The sequence below is a fragment of the Zootoca vivipara genome, chromosome 15, assembly GCF_963506605.1.
Source record: "Zootoca vivipara chromosome 15, rZooViv1.1, whole genome shotgun sequence".
Lineage (NCBI taxonomy): Eukaryota > Metazoa > Chordata > Lepidosauria > Squamata > Lacertidae > Zootoca > Zootoca vivipara.
The window spans coordinates 32,542,905-32,564,531 of record NC_083290.1 but is presented as its reverse complement, the minus strand read 5'-3'; the positions used below and the strand labels follow the sequence as shown (position 1 = coordinate 32,564,531).

At 43.0% G+C, this 21,627-nt stretch overlaps 2 protein-coding genes across 2 annotated transcripts in view; both read right to left on the bottom strand.

Annotated features, from left to right (window-relative positions):
• LOC132591209 (actinia tenebrosa protease inhibitors-like) overlaps positions 1 to 4,295 on the bottom strand; it is a 40,825-nt gene extending 36,530 nt beyond the window's left edge. Inside the window, exons 1-2 of the mRNA XM_060268594.1 lie at positions 4,205 to 4,295; positions 3,432 to 3,608 (exon numbers count right to left, since the gene is read on the bottom strand). Of these exons, the coding sequence (XP_060124577.1) occupies positions 3,432 to 3,608; positions 4,205 to 4,295 (268 nt within the window). The remainder of the gene's footprint in view (positions 1 to 3,431; positions 3,609 to 4,204) is intronic.
• Positions 1 to 21,627, bottom strand: part of LOC118097204 (carboxypeptidase inhibitor SmCI-like) — a 138,292-nt gene that overhangs the window by 74,556 nt on the left and 42,109 nt on the right. The window lies entirely within an intron of this gene.

The window sequence follows — 21,627 nt, the reverse complement described above, 5'->3', positions numbered from 1 at the left end:
GACACTCCTCATAGCATTCCCTGAAAGATTTAAAATGGTTCCTGCTGGCTCCACAGCCACCATACTCATATTCCTGACATATCTTCATTCTGTTGTCATAATAATAGGCTTTCCCCAAAGCCAGGCAGGGTCCATTTCTCACTTGCTCCTTACATTTTGGAGGTAGCCCTGGAGGAAGAAAGTGTGTGTGCAAAGCTTGCATTTATACAATCTGTATATAACAGCTGATGTAAATTCTATTTCAAAGTCTTGCATCTATGATTCAATCTGCTGAGATTATCTCTTCCAAGTGGGCAGCAGCAGGAAGTCTAGAGGGGCATCCGTGGTCACGATGCCAGGGGGTTGAAATCCTAAAACAAAGCCCAAGTGGGGTTAAACTGCTACTGCAATTCAGAAGCATTTAGCATTCCACCACAGAGGCAAGTTTAATGGAAACCTGTTAGAGTTGCATGCAGACTGGAGATGAGGAGGTATATGAGGGAAATGTAGGATTATGAAATAATAAAAAACCTGAAATTGTGCTTGGCCCTTGACCTTCAGCCACATTATTCTACATTGGTGGCAGGTAAACTGTGCCTTCCAGATGATGTTGGACTACAACACACAGCAGCTACTGCCACCATGGCCAATGGTCAGGAACGATGGGAACTGTAGTCCAATAACATGTGGAAACCCATTTGTGTGACATGTTCCCTCTCCCATCTTTCATTCCCATCTTCTGTCATGGGAAAATGAAGTCCTGCTTGCTAAAGTGCCTCTGGGGACAGGACTGAATATCCAACCCGCATCTTGAGTAAAGAGGCAAAATGCTTGTCATTGGGTTAACTATGGCCACAGCTTACTTAAATGTTTCCAAAAAAGGCGATCTATTATTATTATTATTATTATTATTATTATTCAAAAATGTCAACCACTTTCTAAAGCCTTTGGACTGACGCAGTCTGACCCCAGGATTACCCTCCCCTAAGGTTTTATCTCATAATGGTTTTATCTTATTTGTAGATTTTTAATTTTAAAATTGAATTTTAACATTGCATTAATCTGCATTTTAACTGAATTGTTTCTTTTATACTTGTGTTGATATTTTTGTTGTTAGCCGCCCTGAGCCCGGTCTTGTCTGGAAAGGGCGGGGTAAAAATAAAATTGTTGTTGTTGTTGTTGTTGTTAAAGTGGGAGCAACCATGTGAAGGCAAACCTGACTGGCCCATGAATTCCATGAAGTGGAAGCAGTGTACAACCTGGTTCTATCCTATTGAGCATAGCTGCCAAGTGCTCCCTTTTTTAAAGGGAAATTCCCTTATGCTGAATAGGCTTCCTCGCGAGAAAAGGGAAAACTTGGCAGCTATGCCTATTGAGTTGAGCTACCCCCAGTGTTGAAGGAGGCCCCACCCAACTCCCAACCCCTTGATCCTCAAGGTTCTGGATGTGTGGACCATGAAGGGCCACAACAGGGCTGTCCTTCTCTGCTCCCAAGTCCCACAAAAGTGGCAGCCTGAAGGGGGCCCTGCTCATCATACTGGTGCTTATTGTTAAATATACATAGTTTAATGTGTATAAAATGCAATGTTTGTATGCACAGAAGTCTGAAAAACTTAGGCAAATGTTGGCATTTGCAAAGTAGAGAAGTTTGCATTAGGCAGAAGGTTGATTGACTGTCAATCAACCTCCTGCCTGAGAACTCAGCTTCTTTGTCAGCAGTGGAGGCAGTAGCCAGAGTAACAATATAATGTAGTGGCTCTGTAGTGATGAACCAATGAATTGCTCAAGATCTCTCTCTGGCTGGGAAGAGAGAGAGGAAAATTTATTGAATGGTACTAAGGTCAATAAAGAAGAAGAATGTGGGGCCTCATTGTTGCTTGTGCAGAGCAATGTGTTACTTTGCATCTTATAACCTTTAATTGTAACTATTTTAAGACTGTTTGCAGCAAAGTTTCAAAACCCATTCTTGTAGTGGAGAGCAAATTCTCCCCCCCCTTTTTTTTACTCTATGCTGGGTCCAGACCAGGCATTCCCTTGCAGAAACACATACATGTCCTGCCTCTTCTGCTGTGCCTTTTTTTCCTGGGGGTGCTCTATAGTATGCAGTACCGTCACCTTTTAACAGGGGTCCCCAGACTTACCGGGCTTTGGGCCGGTTCCCACCGCGCCAATCACGCGGCGGGCCGGAGGGCGGGGGAGTGCAGCGGCGCTCTTCCAGGTCGAAAAAAGTGCCGGAAATCATTTGTGCGCATGCGTATGGGCCTCCCCCGACCCGGAAGTGCACCAGAAATGACCTCTTCTGGGTTTGGAGAGGCCCACATGCATGCGCACAAAGGATTTTCGGCGCTATTTTCCGACCTGGAAGAGCGCCGCCGCGCTGCGCGCCGTAAGAGCGAACGGCGGGGGCGAGGGTCGCCGCGGGCTGGATTGGGAGGCCAATTGGGCCGCATCCGGCCCCCGGGCCATAGTTTGGAAACCCTGCCTTTTAATAAATGTTTAAAGTGTAGCACTCCGGCCATTTTTCAGCCTGAATTTGCCTGCACTCAGATCCACCACCTCTCAGGTGGGCACCATTGACATTATAAGAGAACAAGGGAGGCATTCATGGTGAGTTCCAGCACCTCTTTTTCTAGAAAAATAGCACTGGTTGCACTTTCAGTAACAACTTCATGGTGAGTACAGACACCTTTTCTATTTTAAAAAAAGCTCTTCTGAGTGACTTACCTCTTGAACTAAAATGGCACAATTTGTGTGACAACAATAGGAACTCTTACCAGTACCTTGTATTAAGTTAGTCTCACCTTTGGGGCTTTGCCAGGATGCAGGAACTCCTATGAAAAGGAGAAAAAAATGACACACTATGGCATAAGTAATGCCAGTGTAAGAGCACTTTAATAATATGAAGAAGGGGTATTTGGGGAGCTGAGACTATATGCTGCACACTCATTCAGGAACTGTTCTTCATCCAGTTCTTAATAAAATATTATGCTGTTTTAACTAGGGACATATTGGAACCTTGAAATGCAGCCCAGGCGCCCTTATGGCAAAATGTGACATCGAATCAGCCTTCCGCCTTCTACCAGTTAATCCAAGGATTTTTGGTTGTTGGGTTTCAAATTTCAGGACCGTTGGCAACACCTCCCCAGGCAGGATTGGACGCTGGGCTTGGGTAGGCGGAGACCCCTGGCATCCTACCTGGGAAGGCGATGCCAGCCCCAAACTACCAGGGAGTCGCCTCTGGGATCAGGGGGCCGCGCACGTTCACACAAAATTGGCCCCTCATTGATGTGTGGAGCGGTCATTTTACTAACATGTATTTTTTTTTTAAGTGTAACAAAATACTGCAATATCAAAAAATTAATTCAGTCAAACACCCTAGCAAAACAAGAGGGGCTTCTAAATGGATTTTCACTTCAAACATTGGATAATTTTAAAGGTTTATTCATCCTTACCAAACCTTTTACACTCTTCAAGGCAATTGAGAAAATTAAAGTTGTTTCCGTTGCCTCCACAGCCACTGTAAATGAAGGTTCTGCACATCTTGCTCTTAACATCATAGTAATAAGCTTCATAGGGCCTATTACAGCTTCCATATTCTGGAGGAAGTGTGCATTTGCTAGGCATAGTTTCTAGGGGAAGGGTGGGAAGAGGATGAATTAGAAGATCCATAAAAGTTATCCATTCTTGTGAAACACAGAGGAAAATGCCATTCCCTCAAATAATCCTGGGAACTGTAGTTTCTAGGGTATGAGGAATCATACCTGTATAGACCACTACAGGACTCTTTTGTGTGAGGGGAGCCATGTGCTCTTGATGTGCTTTCAATGTTTGGTGTGTGCAAAGCCATTCTTTCCAAAGGCTTTATGGGGGGGGGGTATGGGTGCTCCCATGTCATGAATTGGGAGAACAGTAACTTCAACTAACTCTTTAGCACTGTTTCCAGAGACTTTCCTGCCTCTGTTATGAAAGCACACTACAGAAACTGCACTTCCTGGCCTCCAGGAAATGCTGCTTTTACCTTTAGGAAGGCTATCTATACTGTATATACATTTGAAATGTAAACTGAGCATGTTTGTGGGTCTCCACTTTTCTCAGGAACCGCTTGACCGATTCCGTTGAAATTTGGACACAACGTCCCAATGCAATGTCCGAATATATGCATAACCTTAGATTGTAGAGATACCACACCTAGCACAGGTAAATTTCAGAGAAAGAGAGTTCATACCTGTATCCGACGCAGAGATGCCCAGCATCTCAGGCCAGGGCGTGAAAAGGCACACAATGAGAGACAGGAGGATGAACGGACCACACTGCATGGTGACTCTTCAATGGGAATGTCCAGTGCCAAGGGAAGGGATGCTATATTGTGTTCTTTAAGGAAATGGAGGCAGTCATCTGGGCATGAAAAAGCAGGTTAGCAATATCTAGAGACAATCTGGATCTACTCTATTAATTACAAGGTAATTTTCTGTTCTCAATAAAGTATTATTCGACCTCAGCTCAGGACATGTTGGAGCACTGAATTATATCCGCAGAAGACCGAAACATCCTGGAAGAATTTGAGTTCCGCGTCATGGTATTGATATAAACCTGTTCTTTTGTCATGCATAAAACTGTTCTTTTGTTCTTCAAGGAAATAGAGCCCATCAATTGGGCATGAAAAAATGAATTACCAATATCTAGGGACACTGATATTGTTCCTAGGGACACTGATATGCGTCCCTAGGGACGCGGGTGTCACTGTGGGTTAAACCACAGAGCCTCGGGCTTGCCGATCAGAAGGTCGGCGGTTCGAATGCCCACAACGGGATGAGCTCCCGTTGTTTGTTCCCAACTCCTGCCCACCTAGCAGTTCGAAAGCACATCAAAGTGCAAGTAGATAAATAGCTACCGTTACAGCGGGAAGGTAAACGGTGTTTCCGTGTGCTGCTCTGGTTCACCATAAGCAGCTTTGTCATGCTGGCCACATGACCTGGAAGCTGTCCGCTGGCTCCCTCAGCCAATAACGCGAGATGAGCGCCGCAACCCCAGAGTCGGTCACGACTGGACCTAATGGTCAGGGGTCCCATTACCTTTATCTTTAGGTACACTCTGGATCTACTCTGTTGATTCCAATGTAATTTCCTGTTCTCAATAAAGTCTTCTTCCACATCTAATAGGGACACATTGGAACTCTCAAAAGTTTCAGTTCCGTGATATGATGTTGATACAAACCTGATCTTTGGTCATGCAAAGTTTATGGCCTTCATCTGGTGTCCCCCCCCCCAACTGCATCTAGCGTGACCTGATAACAGATCATAAGAGTGCTTATGGTCGACAGCAGTGTTCGCCAACTTGGTGCCCTCCAGATGTATTCAACTACAACTCCTACCAGCCCCTGCCAGCTCAGATCAGCAAAGGTTGGTCCACAGACTCTTAATGTCAGTGCGAATATGAAGCTCATTCAATATGTAATGCACACATACCTCATTGGGCGGGGGGGGGGATAGATTTGGAACTATTTATTCCATTTTTAATTCAGCCAGAGAAAAAGAACAGTCTTGACCTGCCTGGAAAAGATAGTTATTTAATCTCTGGGTGGCCACATGATCATTCTATTCAAACGTTCAGCCTCATGGAATGTTCAGTCAACTCAACCTGGAGTCTGAGTTAACCCTTGATAGGTCGGTTGCAAAAGAAAAATATAACGGAACATTTTCAATTTCGTCACACACCCAACCTAAAATTATTATTTTTTAATATCCCTGTACTCCTCTTCTCTCTTCCCAGCTGAGTCTGCTGCCCCTAAAGCCCTGGTTTGGGGAAAAGGTTTTTAAAATATCTTAAAACTTTGGCCTGGCTGTTGATTTCTTCACAGAGCAAGGATGCGCTGCACATGCGCTGGACCTGATGCCTGTCATCGCAGGAACTGCCGATATGTGCTTCCTCCCCTTTGCAGTGATTGTTGCCGTCTGTAAGTAACACCACCATTGCTTGCTGCAGAGGACTGCAATGTGGCGGGTTCAATCCCTGGTCTTGCTGTGGGTTGGACTGGATGACCCTTGGGGGTCCCTTCAAACTCTACCATTGTATAATTCTGTGTTGAGATTCCTGCACTGAAGGGCAGTTGGACTACCTAGGGCCTCAGTTTCGCCCAGTTCCTTGCCTAACCTCCCTGATCACCCTCAAATTAGCCCACAACATCAGGTGCTCATGTGGGAGTGTTTCTATCCACTTACATTGGCCAGATGACACACGTAGGACAGGTAGAAACCTGGATTTCTGTACAAAAAGTGCCCCCTCCAGTGGACATCCAACAAACAACAAACAACATACTGCCAAAATCCCGCCCACTCCCCCACTTTTTTAATTCCCCCTAATTTAGACCACCTTTATGCCTCTGCACAGGTCAAACAACTCCCCGAGATCCAACCCACCCCAGGAGCCCGCCCGCCCAGGGAGACAGATCGAATCCACTGTCCAGGTAAGATGACACATATTGGACATACCCTCCATAACTTAACACAGTCCACATTTCCTACACTAACCCCTTACCCCCCCCCCCGCATACACAACTCCCATCTCCTATCATGTCAACCCCCCAACATCCCCCACCACCACACATAACTCTAACCACAACAACTTCCCCAATACCCTCTATCCCTAACACACCCCTACTTAAACTACACAAATGCATACAGTTTATCCCAATTTTATTATGTTTCCCCATTTTTTTCACTTCCCTTTAATTTAGACCTTTAATTTAGAATCCGTAAAAAGTAAATATAATAAAATTAAAAATTAAAGAGTTAAATAAAAGTATGTATATATAATAAAAGTAAAAATAAAAGCTTTAGACTTCCTTTTAATTCCTCGTGTAAATACTTATTCTTTATAATTGAATGTAAATAACTTAGTACAAATATCTTTAGGGAATGATCTAGTACATTCAGGGCCGGCCCTACGGTCAAGCTGGGTGGGGCAGGGCGCCACATCACCGGCCCGCCAGGGGGGCGCATCGCAGCTGCGCCCGCCCGGCGCGCTTCCACGCAGCAGCGCCCTCGGCAGTAGCGTTGCGCACTGAGCCCGCCCGCCCGTTGCGCAGCAGTACCCTCGGCTGCTGCGCTGCGCCTGCACACCCACCCGCCCGTTGCGCTGTGAAATGGGGCGGGGGGCGCTGGAGGGATACGTCGCACCACGGCGCCTGAGCGCCAGAGTTGCTTAAGACGTTCCTGAGTACATTCTTACTTCCTTTTACATCCTAACAATTAGGATGCAACCCCTCGTTTCCTTTTTAAATCACTCATTTTTTAAATCACTCATTTTTAAATCACTGCATTTTTACTATATTTCTGAACATATTTCTTGTACCCAAGCCTAAGAGGAAGGGCCCCTGGGGAAGTTGGACTGTGGACTCAACTCTAGAGTCCAAACTGGTGTTCTCAATTCGGGTTTGACATTTCTGGGACCAGAACAGGAAGATAACCCCAGGTGCCTAAACACACCTATTGCGGAAGCCTACAAACTGAAATTTCACTTTCAGCCTTGTACAGAACAGGCTGTGTTGGCCCGTGAGGCAAATCCCAATATCTGCATCAAGGTAACACTTTAGTGGGTATTACCTCTACACCAGGGTTTTCTAAAGCTGGGTCTCCAGCTGGTTTTGGACTACAATCCCCATCAACGCTGGGTCCTGCTAGCTAGGGATGATGGGAGTCGTAGTCCAAAACCAGCTGGAGACCCAAGTTCAGGGAACCCTGATCTAGACCAATTCACAAACACAGAGGCACAGAGAGACTGAGAATTTCACTACATTGCTTCTCAGTCTTAGATTTTCTACCTTCCCCAGAAACACGACTGCTAAAACTCAATACCAGCGTGACAGGTGTTGCATAGGACATGGGTAGGCAAACTAAGGCCCGGGAGCCGGATCTGGCCCAACCGCCTTCTCGATTCAGCCCGCGGACGGTCTTGGAACCAGCGTGTTTTTACATGTTGTGTGCTTTTATTTAAAATGCACCTCTGGGTTATTTGTGGGGCCTGCCTGGTGTTTTTATACGAGTAGAATGCGTGCTTTTATTTAATATGCATCTCTGAGTTATTTGTGGGGCATAGGAATTTGTTCATTTCTTTTTCTCAAGATATAGTCCGGCCCCCACAAGGTCTGAGGGACAGTGGACCGGCCCTCTGCTGAAAACGTTTGCTGACCCCTGGCATAGGACATACAGGGAGGGGCATGATCCCTACCCAAGACTGAAGAGGCATTGAAAATGAAGCACAGGACTTGCAGGGCTTGTATGAAACAGCAGCCGCAGCAGCAGTTACAAGGTCAGGAATGTGGATTCTGGGCCTCTGATAACAAGTAGGCGACTGTGGACAGTTACTTAAATCTACAGGATGGATTGTATTTTGGCTTGTGTTATTTTATTTATATTTATTGTTTATTTATTTAATAAAATTCGATTTTAAAAACCCTGCAAAGTGGTTTACCAAAACAAAAAAAACACCACAGCAGTAAAAATTTAGCAATCCTACTTTAAAACATACAAAATCTAAAATATGAAGATTAAAAGTACTTCAACTTCCTAAGCATCTAGGCATGCTTGCCTAAAGAAGAATGCTTTTAGCAGGTGCCTGAAAAGAGTCTAGCAAAGGCACGTGCTTTGTTGCAATAGGCGGGGAGTTCCAAAGTGCAGGTGCTGTCACAGTAAACAATGCAGTACAGATATTATGTGGAACCTTTAGAAGTGCTTGAAACTACTGAAGGGGAGGTTTTATTTATTGTGATTTCGCCATGCTCTGTATTATCTGAAAAGGAAAACATTTATTTAAAAAACAGGAGTGCACAGCATGCGTAGTCATGAGCATCATGATCAGTGGGACTTATTCCCGAGCCGATGGCCTGGACTTTGATCTCATGGCCCAGAGGACTACAGAGGACTTTCTGGAGACAGAAAGATGATGCCAGAAACGAATGAGGGCAGAATTCCTACTTTGCAGAGGGTTGGACTTGATAACCCCAAGGGTTCCTTTCAATTCTATGAGTCTACGTCAGGCATCCCCAAACTGCGGCCCTCCAGATGTTTTGGCCTACAACTCCCATGATCCCTAGCTAACAGGACCAGTGGTCAGGGATGATGGGAATTGTAGTTCAAAACATCTGGAGGGCCGAAGTTTGGGGATGCCTGATCTATGTATTCCTCTGAACACTCTGTCTGGCACGAGGGGTGCATGGACTTTAGAAAACCAAGACATCTAGGATACTACTGCTAAACCAGCAGCAATGATAAGGAAGAAACAGAGCCACAAAGTTACAGGTAGCTTTATTGGCAAGCATGCAAATGATTTCTGCAACGACTGGTACAGCAGGATGAAAGGCACCCATGTTTAGATGCAGGCATGGTTGAGAAAAATTGCATTCTGGTTTCCTCTAGTGCAGGGGTGTCAAACTCAAATTCATCGGGGGCCGCATCAGCAGTTTGGTCACCCTCAAAGGGCCGGTTGTGTCTGTAGGACTATCTGTCCACTCTTTATTATCATAAATTATTGTCACTGCATTCAATCATTACTGTTTTTTTTTATTATTATTATTATTATAGAAAACTTTATTATATACAGTCAATACCATAAAATGAGTAATACATCTAATAGTTACATTGTTCTTATTCCGTTCTCACCCGATTATATCCCCTCAAATCCCTCCCCCCCCCTAACCCACCCGTTGACTTCACAACCGTTTCTAAACTCATCCCACTATTCCTTTTGGTTGTTCTGCATACCTTACTTTACGGTTTTGTGATGTTACATAATTTCATTTAAATTTTCTTTATATCCTTGTTTGCTAGCTTTATTTATTAAAGAGCCCTTTAAATATCCAAAAAAATTTGTGGAATTTCTAACTTTTTTTGCAAATAATTTAGAAATGGTTTCCAATTACTTTTGGATTCTTTGTTTTTTTTACTACTGATTTCATCGTGTTTTATCGCCAAATTATAATAGTTAAGAAGTTTTCCTTGCCATTCTTCTTTGCTGGGGGCGCTTGTGGTTTTCCAGTTTTTTGCAATTAGTATTCTCGCAGCGGCTACCGCATAGCTGACACAGCATCTATCACTGGGTTTGATATCATTGGGCATCATCCCCAAAAGGAATAGTTTCGGGCATTTCTTAAATGAGTACTTCAACATTTTCTTTAATTCCTTATAAATCGAATCCCAATACACCCTGATTATCTTACAATTCCACCACATATGTATGTTAGTTCCTACTTCTTGGTTGCATTTCCAGCAGATGTTGCTTGACCCCGGGTAGAATCTGGCCATTTTAATTGGTGTAATATACCATCTGCTTTGCATCTTTAATATATTTTCTCTCAAATCGTAATTTGGTGTGAAATAAAGATCTCTTTTCCAAAGACTTTCCCAATCCTTCATTATTATTGGTTGTCCTATGTCTTGGCTCCATTTTATCATATAATCTTTGGTCATTTCCTCCTCTGTTTTCCATTTTAAAATGATTTGATATAAATTTGATATAAATTTATCTTTATTCACCAATAATATTTCTTCTAATTTGGATGGTTCTTTATTAAATCCTATTTTTCTGTCAATTTGTAGCCTTTGATTTATTTGAAAATATTCTAGCCAAGTGTTTAATAATCCCTTTATTTCCGAATATTCTTTTATCTGCCAATTCCCGTCTTTTTGAATTAATAACTCTTTGTATGTCGGCCAATTTGATTCCATGTTCCTTCTCCTCACCGCAACTACCTCTAATGGTGAAATCCACCAGGGTGTATTGGGCTCGAAATATCTTCTATATTTCTGCCATGTTAAGTATAGCGATTTTCGAATGATGTTATACATGAAAGTATTCCTTTTAACTATTTTTTCCTTTAACATATAATGATGCCAGCCGAATCCCAGCCCTTGTCCCTCCAGGTCTAATAGGTCAGTATCTTTAAGTTGAATCCATTCTTTAATCCACCATATCGCTGCCGCGTCATGGTAACTTTCTAAATCTGGTAGACCATACCCCCCTCTCTGTCTAGAATCTATCATAATTTTGTATCTTACTCTAGGTTTCTTTCCGTTCCAAACAAATTTAGCGATGTCCTTTTTCCAATCTTTGAATATTTTTTTCTGATCCCCTAATATAGGTAAATTTTGAAACAAATAATTCATCTTTGAGGTCACAAACATTTTAATTGCTGATATTCTCCCCAATATAGACAATTTCAACTTGTTCCATACCTCTAGCTTTTGTTTGATTGTTTTCCAAATCTCCTTATAATTTTCTTGTATTAAGTCGATTCCTTTTACAGTTGTTTGAATTCCCAGGTATTTTATTTTTTTTACTATTTTTAGTCCAGTTTTTTCTTGAAGTTCTATTTTTTCTTTCCCCTCCAAATTTTTCACTAAGAGTTTTGATTTTTCAAGATTTATTTTAAAGCCAGCTAGGTCTCCAAATTCTCTTATCTTTTCCATTGCTGCGGGGATGCCCTCGACAGGGTCTTCAGTAGTTACTATTACATCATCGGCAAACGCTTTTACTTTAAATTTTTTCCTTCCAATTACAATTCCTTTAATTTTCTCTTCTTCTCTTATATTTTTTAATAGAATTTCTAAAGTAATTATAAAAAGAATTGGAGATAGGGGGCATCCCTGTCTGGTGCCCCTCATAATGTTAAATTTGTCTGTTAATTTGCCATTTATAGATATTCTGGCTTCTTGCGTTTTATATATTGCCTTGATTGCGTTATCCATTTTCTTTCCTAAATTTAAACTATCTAATGTTTTTGTCATAAAAAGCCATGATACCCTATCGAAGGCTTTTTCCGCATCAATGGAAAGAAGGGCTGCTTTTTTATCTCTTCTGTCCTCTAAACATTCCAGGATATTTACCACTGTTCTGATATTATCTTTAGCATATCTTCCCTTTATGAACCCTACCTGATCTTTATGAATAATTTCTTCAAGAATATTATTTAATCTTTTCGCTATTATTTTAGTAAAAATTTTATAATCACTATTTAGGAGTGAAATTGGTCTATAGTTGCCTGGGATATCCAAATCTGCTTGTGGCTTCGGTATTAATGTTATCTGAGCTTCTTTCCATGATTGAGGTATACTACCTCTCTGGAGAATCAAATTCATTAAATCTTTTAACGGATTTAATAATGCTTCTTGTAGCTCCTTATAAAATTCTATTGGGAGCCCATCCGGGCCTGGGGTTTTCCCTTTTTTCATATCTTTAATTGCATTTGTTATTTCCAAGATTGTTATTTCATTGTTTAATTGGCTTAATTTTTCTTTTGAGATCTTTGGTAATTTATATTTCTTTAGAAAATCGTCAATTTGTTGGGGGGAATTTTCTTCTTTTTGATATAAAATTTCATAATATTTTTGAAAGATTTTTAAAATTTCTTCGGTTTTATATATATAATTTCCTTCTGATTTAATTCTATTTATTATTTTTTCATTTTTCCTTTTTTTTATTTGCCAAATTAATAATTTGCCAGGTTTGTTGGCCCATTCAAAGTTTTTATATTTCCAATATTGCAATTGTCGTTCCAATTCTTGATCAATTAGATTTTCAAATTGCATTCTCAATATTTTAACTTCTTGTTCTAACGTTTTATTATACTTTTTATATAGAAGGTTTTGCTTTTTCTTTATCTCTAGCAAGAGTTTTTCTTTGTTTTGTTCTCTGACTTTTGTAATTTTGGCCCCTTGTGCAATAAAATAACCCCGCATTACCGCCTTTGCTGCATCCCAAACAACTAGTGGGTCAACTCCACTATTATTATTAAGTTTGAAATATTCCTTTAATCTTTCTATTGCTTCCTGAGTGATCTTATCATTATTTAATAAAAAAACATTTAACCTCCATTGTCTGTCTTTTTGGTCATTTTTTAATATCATAGTAACCGGGTTGTGGTCTGATAGGATATTTGGTCCTATTTCGGATTTTTGAATCCTTGATGACAATTCTTTCGGGATCCATATTGAATCTATTCTACTCGCAGAGTGGTGTCGGGCGGATATGTGTGTATATTCTTTTTTTAACGGGTTTTTAAACCTCCATACATCTATTAGGTTTAAATTTCCCATTATCTCCATGAATTTTTTTGGTAATTTTGTCTTATTTGTACCTTTCTTTGTACTATTTCTATCTAGTTCTGGGTCAATGACTCCGTTCATATCGCCCATTATTATTATTTTTTGTCCCATATAATTCATCAGATGGCTCTCTAATTTTTTCAAATATTCCATCTTGCTCCCATTAGGTATATAGATGCCCACCCAGTACCAGTGTTCTCCTTCTATCATCGTTCTTACTATTACCGTTCTACCTTCTCTATCTGACCATATCATCTCTGGATTCCATTTATTTTTAATATAGATTACAACTCCTTTTTTTTTTTCTTATCAGCTGCTATAAACTCTTTTCCTAACTTTTCATTTTTCAAAACTCTCATATGTTTTTTATTAATATGTGTCTCTTGGAGACATATGATGTCCCAATTTTTCTTCTTTAATATATGTTCCACTTTGTTCCTTTTTTTTTTGTTATTTAAACCGTTCACATTCCATGAAATCACTCTCAAATTCATATTTATTAATCGTTACTTATCACTTTAAAAAGAGATAGAAAAAGAGAAGAGAAAAGAAAAGGAAAAAGGCAAAAGAAGAAAAGAAAAGGTAATTACAATTAGTTCTAGAATCATTCAATTTGACTAAGCAGGGTCTAGGCAATTATCTTACTCAATGCATTGAGAAGTGATTCCTTAATTAATTAATACAAATGGTTAATTCTAAAAACTATTATTTAGCTTACAGTGTCTCTATCTTAAGTTACATTATCAATTCAGTGATCATTCTTTCGTTTCTCCTTCTTCCTCAATCTCTCCATCCTCGTCTTCGTCTTTGCTGGGGTCATCTGCCTCTTCTTCTTTATCCAATTCAGATACAGATTTTGGTTTTAGTCCACCTAGTTCATTTGAGTAAGTCCTGAAGAATCTGTCCGCTGAGTCTTGGTTATCAAACCTTCTCCACCTCCCTTTAAAAGAGAACGCCATTCCCTCTGGATATTCCCATTTAAAAAAGATTTTCTTCGCTTTCAATGGCTTGGCTAGGAATTGGTATTTCTTTCTTTTGTGCACCAGCCGTGGCGGAATTTCTTTCAGGATGATGATTTCTGTCTCTTCCATTATCAGTTTCTTTTTTCCTTTAAGTTTTAAGACCTTGTTTCTTAACCACATCGATGTAAAAGTAACCAGGCAGTCCCCTGGCCAGTTATTAGCTTTGGCCTTTTTAGAATTAACTCTGAACACTTCCTCTATATTTGATTCAATTTCCTGTTCATCTAAATCCATCCATTCTGCTAGTGCACTTATTATTCTCTTTTCTATATCTTCGTTTACAATCTCAGGTATATTCCGGAACCTCAAGATCTTCTCTCTCATTTTCATCTGCATCATTGCGAGGGCATCCTGTGAGGCTTCCAATGCTGCTTGATGTTCTTCTATATCCTTCTTCATTTTATCAGACTCTTTTTTCCCTTCTCTCTTTTCCTTTGCCATATTTTTCAATGCTGTTTCTAATGCCAAGTTCTTATTCTGTAATTCTTGAATCAATTCCATTGCCTTATCTGTTTTTTCTTCGGTTTTGTGTAGTTGTTCTTTTATTTCCTGTCTATCTACTTCGCCTGAAGTCATCTTCACTTCCATGTTATCCACCTTGCCCTCTATGCTCTTAATTCTTTCATTCATTTCCTTTTTTATCTCTGTGAGATCTTGTTTGATTTTTCCTATGTCATTTTTGAAATCTTGTTTGATCTCTCCTATATCAGATTTAAGACTTAAAATTAATTCTTTGAGGTCCAGTTCATGATCCGCATTTGATGTTCTTCTCTGTTGCCCATTTCCTGAGCCAGATGTCTTTTGTTTATTCATTTTAGCAGTTGATGTGCAATTTCTTGTTTGTCCAGAGGGTGTCGCTCTTTACTTATTTTCTATTGAGCAGTGTCCTTAGCACGGTTATTGTCTTTGTATCCACTTGGAGTCACTGTATCACTATTTACTAAGACCTCTTTAGATTCTTTGTTTCTTGCTGTTTCTTGCTGTCGTCACTTCTGGCTTCTTTGTAGCCTCGCCTGCTTAGTCCTTGATTGATTAAAACGCCGGCGCCATTTTATTTTCACTTCGTCTTAATTTTCCTAGTTGTCACTGCGGGCATGAAAGTGTCCTTTTTATTGAAAAAAAAAATTGCTCCACGCAGTGTCTGTTAGAAAGTTAGATTTGTCTTTCCTCCTTAGCACAGGTTCTTATTTCGCAATGATTAATCAAGCTCTTTAAAACTGTATGCAGACTCCACCAGGTCAGAGTTTAGACGGTTCCTCTGTTTTTGTTCTGTTTTAATTCCCCAGCATAATCATTTCTTAGGCTATCCCTGACGGCGTCTTTTGCAATATGTTACTGTCCTTTTATATTCCTTCCCTCTCCCCACTCGCGCCTTATCTTTATCTTCCGGTTTTAAAGTCCAAGTTAGTGGGGGGGACTCCTCTACGTTTCTTTACTTCCTTTTATTTTCTAACGCCCGGGGTTGTTATTTTTAAAAGGGTTTGATTAAAAGGAGCTTTACCGTCTGTGAACGCGTCAGGCTTCGGCTTCGCGGGCTGTGTTAGATACGTTCTCCGTCGCAGCGCCCAGCTTCTCCCCCTCCTTCAGCTTTTGCGAAGGTTTCCGGGAGAACCTTTGGGGAACAGCCGACGTCTCAGCAGGGGATCGCCTCCCCGGCCTTTTCTGGGGGTCGCTCAGCCTCGCGAACCCCCCCTTCGCCCAGCTTTTTAGCGCGGAGCTGCAGAGCTCCGCTTTTTTGCCTGATCGCGATCCGCGGCCAGAACCGGAAGTCATTACTGTTTTTTGTAATAATGTAAGCTCATTCCCGCCCCCACGCGGATCACATTCCTGCGTCGTGGCGCGTGTGTGGGAGGGGATGTAAACGAGGGAAATTTGAACAAAAGGTGGGGATCGACGGCTTCCGGGGGGGGGGGGGGAGCTCAACCAAACCTTCGGCAGGAAGGAGAAAGCCACTGCTGGGATTAAAAACCTGCAGATGGAAAGAGGGCTTCCCTCTCCCGCCCTGCGCACACCCAAACCCCGCTAGGCAGGATGCCACACGCTGCAACCCACCCCATGCTTTGGAGAGGGGCAGGAACATGCGGTGCAGTGCCAACTCCCTGCTTTGCTTTTGCATCCTCCCTCCTCAGCGCCAGAGTCCCTTCCCCTCGCGCTGAGGGAGGGCAGCGGATTTCCCGAGGAGGAAGGCGGCAGCAGCCCCAGCGGACGTGCATCTTCGCCTCAGAGCTGCTCTTCCCCCCACCCGCGCTGTTGTCGTCTTCGCCGCCGCCTCTCCCTACCGGGACGGCAGGCAGAGGAGGCTTGAAAACCTCCCCCCCCAAAAAAAAATTCCCCTCCCACCTACTCAAACTGCGAGGCGACTCCATCTGGAGACCTACATCATGAGGGGCTGAGAGGAGACGGCGGCAGAGCGGGAAGAGCAGGAACCCGTGCCGTCGCCGCCGCCTCCCTCCCGACCGCCCCCCGGGGAGCAGCTCCGCCGGAACTGAGAAGCCAAAGGGCGGCTCGGGGGTGGGGGGCAGAGCAAAAGCCAGGCACCCTCCCGAGTGTCTATGAGGAGAAAACTGGGGAAAGAGGGAAGAGAAACCTGGCTCCATCAAGAGAGCGGCTGTTGCGCTTCGCCTACTTCCCCCTCAGGCTCACTCCGCGTCCCTTTCGCCCGCTCGCTCGCCCACCTCCCGGATGCAGCCGAGGAGAGGAAGGGAAGTGGCGGGCGGCGGCTCCCCAGTGCCGCCTCACTCGCTCTCGGAGACAACAGCAAAGCCCGCCAAAAAAAAATCCAGCGCTGCTCCGTCCCGGCACCAACTTTGCCGGTGGCGCCTGTAGGGCTTTCCTACCTCCTCGGCGGGCTTCCTCCTCCTGCATCTCACTTCCCCGTCTGGCCGCTGTGCCACCGCCTCCCTCAGCCTCATTCAAAATTGAAATTCCCTGGGCCAAGGCCGTCAGCGCGGCTCCAGCGCCCCGGCCGCCGCCTGCAGCCCCGCCCCCGGTTTTGACCCTCGGCCAATCGCAGGCTCCAGAACTACTGTCAGCGGATGTCGGTGGTGGCTACGCGGGCCACATGACGAGGTCTGGCGGGCTGGATTAGGCCCCCGGGCCTTGTGTTTGACACCCGTGCTCTAGTGTGTTTTTCCATAGGATTCAATGAGATGTTAATTCTGGCTGAAAACATAACAGGCCCAGCTGTGCCTAAAATTATTCATGGTGTGAGGAAAGTGGGTAGAAAGTGGGTAGAATGATGGCATATATATATTATTTTCAAGTCTTAAGTGAAATATTCCTTATGAGATGAAAACTCCAGGACAAGGCCCTGTTTCGATATTCTTCCTCAGCTATCGAAACAGGGCCTTGTCCTGGAGTTTTCATCTCATAAGGAATAAGGAATATTTCACTTAAGACTTGAAAATAATATATATAATAAATCATCACATTGGCCTAGGTCCTTGGGATTTTTTCACTTACTTGATTGCAAGTTCCACCAAGAACTCCAGTTTCTCTAATTTCTTAAAGGAAGGCATCAAACCGAGTGCATCTGCTTCTATCCTGATCCATAATTCAAGAAGAAAAACTTTTCTCTCTCCTATGAAATAAGGACATTGAGTTAATGCAGTAGGAACAGAACCATTGCAATACATAAAGTTAACAGGAAAAAAGCAGGTCCTTTGGACTCTCTCAAGAAGTTCTAAAAACTTCTAAGCCTTACTAGCGCTTGGGCCACATGTGTCAGTGCATTCTTCTTTGTTCCGAAAGTTGTTTTCGTTGCCATTGCAGCCACCATATTTGAACGGCTTGCACTTCTCGGTTTGGGCATCATAGTAAAAGCGATGAAGGCTTTTTTCGCATGATCCTGTGTTTAGTGGTTGTTGGCATATGGGAAGCCCAAATTCTGGAATTACAGGAGCAAGAGAAGGACAGAGACAAGAACGACACTTATTATTTCACTGTTTGAACGACAAAAGAAAACAACGTCTGAAGGCGTCATGTTTGCGATCGCCACTCTTAAGATGATCTCAATGACATTAATGACATCTCTGCTTTGAGATCCAGCAGTTATACTAATGGAGGGGTATAATCATATACCAAAGGAGACTGGCTGAAACTAGCTAGGTTCGACTATGATTTCTATAGTTCCATAAGGCAGATTTAGCATGGTACCATGGAAAAATCACAAACAGCCTTCAGAATTTGGTGCAGCCTGGTTTCAGGTAGCTTTATAGGGAGAAGTCAGGGTGTGAAATGAGAACATTGAATTCCAGGTTGTCCTTGCTACATTCTGAGGTAGTGTAAACAGTGGCGGAACTTCATGCTCTGGCCCCGGGGGTGGGGGGTGGAGAGCAGGCAGTGCGGGGCTGGGGCGCGTCCTGGGGTGGGGAGTGCTGCCTGCAGGAGCAGCCGCAATGGCACCCTGCCCGCACTCCTCTTCCTCCTCCAGTAAGTGTGAAGCTGCTGTACAACCCACCCGGTTTCCTTCAGGCAACAGCGTCACATCCTTTTCTGGCGTCTGGTGCGCACACATCTGCACACACACCGGGCAGGGATGGGGCACAAAAGGTCAATAGAACCCGCTGTGCTAGGTCAGCGCAACACCTCCAGGCATGCATGCCTAGGTTGGCTGTGTGCCAGCTCAGGATGGGGCACAAAGGCTCAATGGAACTCACTGCGCTAGGCCAGCTCTCGCCACCAATGCCACCAATGACAGATCAAGATGTGAAATGAGAGTCTTGGGTTTCCTGCCTGTCCTTAATGCATTCTGAGGCAGTGGGGAGAGTGGGGTGTTTCCTCACATCCCACCCTCTTTGCTTCAGGAACCCTCTTTCCCCTTCCATGCCCACCTTCTATGGTATAAGTAAGGGGAGCCTTGCTTGCTATGGCAGGTGAGGAAGCATGGTGGGCAAGGAGATCAGTTGAAGGACATAACAAAAGGGGCAGTAGGCTGCATACTCATACAATGCTTCAGATACTCTTCCACTGTCAATGAATAGGCCCTTGAACCTAAAAGGAAGGAAGGAAGGAAGGAAGGAAGGAAGGAAGGAAGGAAGGAAGGAAGGAAGGAAGGAAGGAAGGAAGGAAGGAAGTAGGGGGTTTCCTAAGCTTCTTGCAGTGAGAGACCAATATGTAGTTTAGAGAAGAAAAGAGTGAGAAGTGATTGGCTGAGAACCTTGAGTTCAGAACTGAATGACACATGCAGAAGATAACTGTCCTCTTGGGACATGATCCTGTCTTTCTCCAATCCATAAGTTGTGCAACTGATGATAGCCTCTTCTGAGTGATGACAAACCCAGTGGTTGAGTGCAGAAGACGAATGAACCAGAATGTGGCTTGCAAGTGGAGCCCTCTTCCAGTTGTGCTGTGAGAATAATGGACGTTCCAGGCTGCATTCTTATGGCCAGATCCCTTTCTATCTTGGGAGGAAATAAGCCCTAGAGTCTTTGGACATTGGCAGAAAATACCAAGTACTGTAGTTCAGACACAGTGAAGAAAAGCCTTAAGAAGTAGTATTCCATACTGAAGAAAGCCAGCAGGAGTAGAAGGAACAATCCATATGAGGGTCAATTCTTACCATCCAACAAGTCAGGATTTATCAGGAATTCAGGGCTACCTATAATAAAAAGGTAAAGAAAGGTAAGGACAAGGAGGACCATGAGAGAGATGAGAACCCTTTTTCAGATGGAAGGTTGCAGTCCCTCCTGTCCAATCTAGAACTACTCTTGGCCTCAAGTTATATCCTGTTATAAGCACAACGTTGTTTCAGCTTAGGACCTATTAATCAGAAATACTGCCTTGCCTTTGCCCATGAATCTGTCCATAAATTAGCATCTTCCCTTCTCCATGTGCCATCAGATATTAGGTGGAAGGCAATCAGATTAGACACAGTTCCCAGCCTATCTTGCCATGGTGTCCTAAGGGATACTCCCCTGCTCAGCTAGGCAGTAAGTTTACTTTTGTTGCTGTTTCCAAACAATAACTTGAAAAAACAAAAAAAGCATCCTGCCTAGTTCTTCTTAGTGTTTCTTCTTCTTCAGAAGCTCTATTCACTCATACAATCCTATTTGGAAAGTGGAGGAAAAAGGGGAGTACCAGAAAACCACCACCCATGCAGGGCATTCTCTAGACTTATTTTCCCACTTTGAAGCCTGGGCACTTTTCCTATTCTAGCATGGAAAGTTGTATTTCTTCTCACTTCTCAAAAAGCATCAACTTGAGAACCCATTCCCCAAGAGGAGACCCGCCCCCTCACTCCCAAAGTTAACCTTCCCCAATGTTTATTGCAGAGTAATAATGCTACTACAGCATGATTAATGTTTAGAGAAAAGGGTTTTGTTCTTACCATACTTTTGACACTCCTCATAGCATTGCCTCAAAGACCTAAAATGGTTCCTGCTGGCTCCACAGCCACTATACTCATATTCCTGACATATCTTCATTCTGTTGTCATAATAATAGGCTTTCCCCAAAGCCTTGCAGGGTCCATCTGTCACTTGCTCCTTACATTTCGGAGGTAGCCCTGGAGGAAGAAAGTGTGTGTGCAAAGCTTGCATTTATACATTCCGTATATAACAGCTGATGTAAAACATTGAAACTGGTAAAACTGGTAAAACTACCGAAAATTAGTTTAAAAGATTAAAACCGCATTACTTACACAGAGATCAAAACAGTGCTACCACTAACGACGCCATCTTATTATTATTCTAAAATGTCAACCACTTTCTAAAGACTTCGGACTGACGCAGTCTGACCCCAGGATTACCCTCCCCTAAGGTTTTATCTCATAATGGTTTTATCTTATTTGTAGATTTTTAATTTTAAAATTGAATTTTAACATTGCATTAATCTGCATTTTAACTGAATTGTTTCTTTTATACTTTTGTTGATATTTTTGTTGTTAGCCGCCCTGAGCCCGGTCTTGACTGGGAAGGGCGGGGTGAAAATAAAATTATTGTTGTTGTTGTTGTTGTTGTTGTTGTTGTTAAAGTGGGAGCAACCATGTGAAGGCATACCTGACTGGCCCATGAATTTCATGAAGTGGAAGCAGTGTACAACCTGGTTCTATCCTATTGAGCATAGCTGCCAAGTTCTCCCTTTTTTAAAGGGAAATTCCCTTATGCTGAATAGGCTTCCTTGCGAGAAAAGGGAAAACTTGGCAGCTATGCCTATTGAGTTGAGCTACCCCCAGTGTTGAAGGAGGCCCCACCCAACTCCCAAGCCCTTGATCCTCAAGGTTCTGGCTGTGTGGACCATGAAGGGCCACAACAGGGCTGTCCTTCTCTGCTCCCAAGTCCCACAAAAGTGGCAGCCTGAAGGGGGCCCTGCTCATCATACTGGTGCTTATTGTTAAATATACATAGTTTAAGGTGTATAAAATGCAATGTTTGTATGCACAGAAGTCTGAAAAACTTACGCAAATGTTGGCATTTGCAAAGTAGAGAAGTTTGCATTAGGCAGGAGGTTGATTGACTGTCAATCAACCTCCTACCTGAGAACTCAGCTTCTTTGTCAGCAATGGAGGCAGTAGCCAGAGTAACAATATA